The 6,299-nt window shown below is 33.7% G+C and overlaps 1 protein-coding gene across 3 annotated transcripts; it reads right to left on the bottom strand.

The window, feature by feature from the left end:
• Positions 1-1,650: 1,650 nt before the first annotated feature.
• On the bottom strand, positions 1,651-6,098 carry LOC118033532 (uncharacterized). 3 transcript variants are annotated; one of them, XM_073403539.1, is made up of 6 exons: positions 5,873-6,013; positions 5,694-5,764; positions 4,178-4,251; positions 3,570-3,687; positions 2,352-2,410; positions 1,651-1,989 (listed from the first exon to the last, which is right to left on the bottom strand). In XM_073403539.1, exons 2-6 carry the CDS (start codon positions 5,706-5,708, stop codon positions 1,911-1,913), a joined length of 345 nt encoding a protein of 114 aa, XP_073259640.1. In that variant the 5' UTR covers positions 5,709-5,764; positions 5,873-6,013; the 3' UTR covers positions 1,651-1,910. The 3 variants fall into 3 exon arrangements, with proteins under 3 accessions (XP_073259640.1, XP_073259639.1, XP_034894447.1); XM_073403538.1 differs by having other exon boundaries at positions 5,731-5,764; XM_035038556.2 differs by lacking the exon at positions 5,694-5,764 and having other exon boundaries at positions 5,873-6,098.
• Positions 6,099-6,299: the final 201 nt, after the last annotated feature.

Genomic DNA, 6,299 nt, shown 5'->3' with positions numbered 1-6,299 from the left:
AGGAACGACAGAATCATGAGAAGAAGAATCAAACACATGAGGAAGTTGTTCTCGGCCAGCAGCAGGAGGATGGCTGGCCGGTGATGTTGCAGCATCGGTGGAAGGAGAGATGGCAACGACGGCAGCAGGAGGAGAGTCCATGGAGGAGAAAAAAAAATTAAGGTCGGTTGTAAAGGGAGAAAAGAGTTTTGACGGCCGAAGGCTCTGATACCAAGTTGAGAAATAATTAGGAGGCTTAACCTAATAGTTAGCCAACCCTTTCTATATATATGAGTAGGGCAATATACAATAGTAAAGGTGAAGATTACCACATAAGAATATGACTACAATATTTCCTATATAGTTACATTCTATAATACAAGACTTGTTGTATAATAATAACATGTACATGACAAAAATCAAATATATTATTTAAACGATTATGTTATAAAAATTTATGATATACAAGATTATATAAACAATCAAGTTGCTTACTTTAATTTTCATGCTTGTCATGTTAGGAGTATTGATATGACACAATATTATTACAGGCAAGGCTCGTCATTTGAAAATTAGATAGTGTTTATATATAACAATATATAAATATATGCATTAACTTCAATGTTTTGGAAAAAAAAACCTTAATAGATCAAATTTTTATTAATTAATATATAAATTATTAAATTAATAATTTATCAATTAAATAATTTCTTAATTAACTAATAAATTTTCATGGACCTAAAAAATTAATTTATAGAAGTTTTGTTGTACTTTCATTTTATATTCCAAGTCAACATAATATAGCATATCACGCATGAGATAAAATCAGGAAAAAACTATTTCAAACAACTATGTTCAAATCAACCAGTTGTTATTATAAACTACCCCCTCAATTTTGTATACATTGTAGAGAACATTGATTAAAAAATAAAAGATTTCATTAGTTTTAGTTGCTTATGAAGCTATATAGTTTTTTTTGGCATGATACATGAATGGTTATATGATTTTGATGTTTTTAGCAATATTTTCTACAATCAAACTGCACTTAATCTCACGTAAAGTTGTGAACTCTTATAATTACATTGAATTGAGGATGCAATATTTGATTAGTTTTAGTTGCTGGTGCACCTACATTTTATAATTTTTTGTTTACATGTTACAAGCAAGAAGAAGAAATTATCGTAATTTGCTAGGGCTTTCATTTGCATGTCAGTGACTTTAATTTGCATGCAGGCTGTGGTAGGAATATTGCCATGGTCCATATAAATGCAGACAAAGACTGATGTTTTGTCTTTGGTACAATAAGTAAACAGGTAGTTGCTACTACTGATGACAGCATCGTCAACTTGAACAGAAAGATTTAATAGTATTGAAGACAGTCTATCAAGTGGGTGGTATCAATCATTAAGGTTTTCCGATGCAGATCATGTGGTCGGTATCTATCACTAGTCAATCTGTTTTTAGGTATCTGCCATTAATGATTTCACACATGTGGCTAAAACGTGGATGTGGAAAAATGTCTTCATCGTTTTTAACCTCTAATGAGCCGGCAAACTGATATTTTCGTATTTATACCTCTTGAAGGGAAGTATAATACCTAACGTTAGGGTTTAGTGTTCAACTGGGACGTTGTTTGCCAGGCCTAAATCGAATAATTTTGGCCCGTTTCAGTTGTTAAAGCATTTCCTGTTTTGACTAGGAAAAGCTCCTATTTTCTGTGAATTCAACTCTTGAATCCCTTATCTGCATCACTGCATGGAGAAAAAAACTAGAGTTAGAATGGTCCTCGTCTAATCAATGCATGCTACAAAAATGTTGGCTACTTTTCACTCTTTATGAGAACCAACACATAGATGAAAAAACAAGAAAACTGCTGTCAGCCAAGGCTTCAAGAATCTCTCAGTTTATCACTCTCCTGGACTTTGCACTAGCTATAACTCAGTGTCGCATAATCGGATCATCAAATTAGACACCATTCTCCGAGCGAAAGGAATATAGCTCAGGCTGTACCTGAAATAGCTCAAACTGGGCAAATAAGTATAGCGAACAAAGCATTTAAAATGCCAAAAGAACTTCCTATTGTTAAACTCAGAGAAGCTATTGTAGAGATGTTGCCTGATACATAAGAAAAAAGGCTGAAAATCATATTTTGTAGTCTGGAAAATTAGAGTAGAAAGAGTACATGGCTGGAACCATGTATTGTAGTCTCTGAAAAACCAAAAAGAGTGCTGTATAATTTCTATCCCAAATAGTCTGAACACTATTGTGTACTCTATACAATATTGCAAGACTTCACTGTACAATTCTAATCTTGTGTCCTTATGCCTTCCCATAAAACTGGTGAAATGGGCAAAAGTGAAAGACAAACTTACCAGATATGGGCACAAATCTCGAATATGATGGCAAACACTGTTAAAATCTTGCTATGGATCTGCAACATGAAAAGAAATTGTAGAAATGCCTGTTTGTTAAGATTATGAAATAAGCAAGATATGATTTAAAACTGCTACAATTTGAAAGTTTTTATTTTATTTTATTCTATATATATATGAGAAAGGAGACTTAGGTGTGTTTTATTGTCAGATATTCAACACAATTGCAGTTCTCTAATATTTTAAAATCTGTTAATTATTCCCATTTGGAGATGTCTTGTTCTCCAAATTGATCTTGAACATTTTTTTTTCTCTAATAGAAGGAGGGGAAGCTTTAGCCCTATAAGTTCACAAGGGTCAGGATGTGAGATGGCAGGGCCATTTTAGTCTACCGCTCTGTTCAAACTAGAAGCTTTTCATGATTTGAACTCTTCTGAAATTTTGGTGAATTTGTGAGAGAGCGAGAGAAGTTCTTCTGAGAGACAGCACAAGGATAAAAGCATAGGGAATGGAAGCCCATCAGGAGGCATGAACAGAGTCGAAAATGGTTTCAAGTTTAACCACTTGGTTAAAATTCCAAGGAATCTCAATTTTTCACAGGCACCGGTAAAAGGAATCCTCAGCTTCATTTAGTCTGTCAATGAAGCAGAAAGCTTTCTGGTCAATTAACAACGCAAATAGATACAATGGTAGAAAGTTATACCTAAAGTCTACATTATTTAAATTTGAATCCACAACTCAGAATCAAAATGCCAAGATGGTGTAAATTCTTCTGTGGTAGATAAAAAAAGAATGCAATGACAGCTAAGGAAACGAAGGGGGAAAATGGAGAAAATATGACAGAATACCAGATAATTAGGAGAAGTACAATTTTCTTTGAGGTAGCAGTGAAGAAGAACCTTAATCGTTAACAAAAGGAATTCTAGTACCAAATTTAATAACTTGAGGTGAAAATGGTTAGATGCACATTATCTTGTATGCTGCAGTACATAAACTAAGGATAACAGAACTTCTCATTTTAATTGCAAGAAAGTGAAAAAAAATGGGCATGATCCAGAATACTCATGTTTGGGATTGAAAATTTAAACAAACCAAGGATAGTAACCCTAAGGTCATAAAAACAATCATGATTCACTGCACTTTAATTTCCCAAGTTTTCTCTATCATTGAGGAGCACTACTATTATATTTGAATAATGAATTGAAACTGTTGACTTACCAAGAGTGCACAAATGAGCGCCAGAACAACGCATCCAATGTATATAGCTGTTGCATAAATTCGGGCAGGGTCAAACATCATGCCTAGTTGTCGCCCAGGTCCAATGAGGAAGGCTGTGCTGCCATACACAAAACAAATTCAGAATCCAAAAGACCTCAAGAAGGACAACAATTCAGTTGATCTGAATTACAGACGATCTCAGGGATACTATCTGTGTGGAATCAATAAAGCTCTCTAACTTATGTAAACTCACTTCCAAATACACAATAACACACGACTGAGTAGGCTGGTATAGTCCAACTTGGAGTGCCAAAAAGCCTCAGATCAAAAGTGATCAAATTAACTAGTTTTTGCCAGATTATTCAAAGTGTTTATACTAAGAAAGAATATAAATGAAGTTATGCCAAGCAAAAATAAAAAAAGAAGCCCTTCCTTTGCTATGATGAATAAGAAGTGGTGTTTTTGTTTTTACACGTATGAAAGAAATATTACAAATCAGGGTGGCAAGGGGACTGAATATAAACTTGTGCCTGAACAAACCAGCAAATAGAGAGATTAAAAATAAAAGATTAAAATGTAATCTAAATTGAGTAAGAATGTCAATCTACCTTCCAACTGCCAACACATTGCCAAAGGTGAACAATAATGCAAATTTAATGGGCTTGGCAAACACAATCAAGGACTGCAATACAAACAGATTTTGTAAAGCTATCAGCAATTTTAAGATGCCCACATGCTTCCATTGAAATACAGCATTCAAAATGTCACAATAAATTATCACAAACGCTAGTACGTTTTCTAACAGGATTATGACTCAAAATCAGTATATTCCTTCAACATGCTCAGATTCTCAATGTTCTATTATCCCACACTTTCCCTCAACTAATCTAAACTTACCTACTTAAGCAGGAAACAAAAGGGAACTGCTATCTAGTAGTAATAAGGGGACTTGAATGTCTACTTAAGCAGGAAACGAAAGAGAACAGCTATCAAGTGGTAATCATGGGACTTGAATGTATGAAAGATGCATAGAGTTTCTATGCTCAAAGAAAAGGAAGAAGGTTAACTTAGGAGTACAAAATTTACAGATATTGGTAATACAACACCTCTTATGCAATTAGGTATGCTAACAATCTGAGCCAAGCAGAAGAACCTGATAAAATTTTCTCCAGATACATATCCTATTCATTTACTTCCCATTTCTTTGCAACCTCAAACTAAATAATTTCATCACTAATAAAGTACAAATACATATCATTTTTAACCTCTAAGATGCATTCTAAACTTTCCAGCATCTCCAACATGACAGGAATTCCCATATTCTTCTCGAGGCAAGTTTAGAGGACTGCTCCTCAGTGTTTATATGCCCGAGCTAACAATATATCAACCACCAACCAAAGGTATACTAACATAATTCCACGGGAGTGATGATTTGATACATGAGTTATATAAATGGTGCTTGTGGTATCCTGTTAAAAAAATGCAGTAAATATAGTGTAAGCATGTAAAAGGCAATGTGATCTGCAGATGCGGACAACTTGCCCCTCTTAGATGCCCTGATAGGGAAAAAGAAAGTTTAATACCAAGCTTGCTATGGGACTGTTCCTTGTATTATGGAAAGTAGTCTAATAAAAGACATGCTACAAGATGACAGTAATCCTTGTATAGTTGTATTAGATAATACACCTATATAAAGTGGCCAAAGAATTACCCTATAAAAGTTTGAAAACCATTGGAATAGTCTAAACAGATTGAGCTGACAACATCAAATTAGTAGAGCATGAATTACAAAACCCAACTTTAGACTAAACTGCAAAAGTTGAATATTTAATGAACTCCTCAGAAGCAATTCCACTGTTTTATTGACATTCAGTTAAAGAAAGAAATTTGAAACCTTAGACACGGATGTAAACACAGAGGAAGAAAATCTATAAGCTCATTGCAATATTTGAGACAAGAATATTTCTACCATCAATTACTTCCAATTTTTCCTCTTCAAAAGCTAATTTCAATACATATTACCACTTTCAAAAAAACATTAAAATTCAATCACTAACATCGCATAAAGAACACTTTTTATGCTTCAACACAATCCAACAACAAACAAAAAGATAAACTTCAAACCCAAAAGGTGGACATGCCAAAAACATAAGAGCCAAACCAGCGACCAAAGAAGCAGCAAATGCATACATTCTCTGCATAAACAAAAACCCAGATAGCCAAAAGGATTTAAAAAATAAAAAAGATGAAAACTTTATAATCAAGAGAGATACAAGATTTGAGGTGGAGTTAGAAAAACAAACCTGCGTAGGAGAAAGCGAACAAAAGCCATCTGATTCTTCTTCCAAGAAACTCTCTTCTCTCTCCTCATCATCACCTGATAAGAACTGATTTAGCTTCCACATGGGTATTTTTTCGTAAAAATTTAAGCTTTTTCAATGCTTTTGATCTTTTTTATTCTTTCTAACAACATTCTAAAATCTCCTGAAGACAAAAAAAATTAAAAAACAAAAATCCATGAAGAATTAAACAGCCCTCGATGAAAAGCGATGAATCATTCCAGTCCCTTTAATTTGGACATTTGGAGTTAAGATGCTCTGAGTTTGAATAAATTATACCAGCCCCCCTGAAAACCTGAATATTAAAACCTTGACCACATAAATACAAGTATTACAATTAACATCGAAAGTTTTTTTTTTTAAAAAGAAGATTATCCTAATATCTTTGATT

This window comes from Populus alba, chromosome 12 (assembly GCF_005239225.2).
Source record: "Populus alba chromosome 12, ASM523922v2, whole genome shotgun sequence".
Taxonomy (NCBI): domain Eukaryota; kingdom Viridiplantae; phylum Streptophyta; class Magnoliopsida; order Malpighiales; family Salicaceae; genus Populus; species Populus alba.
The sequence above is the reverse complement of the archived record's forward strand: the minus strand, read 5'-3'. Positions and strand labels throughout refer to the sequence as shown.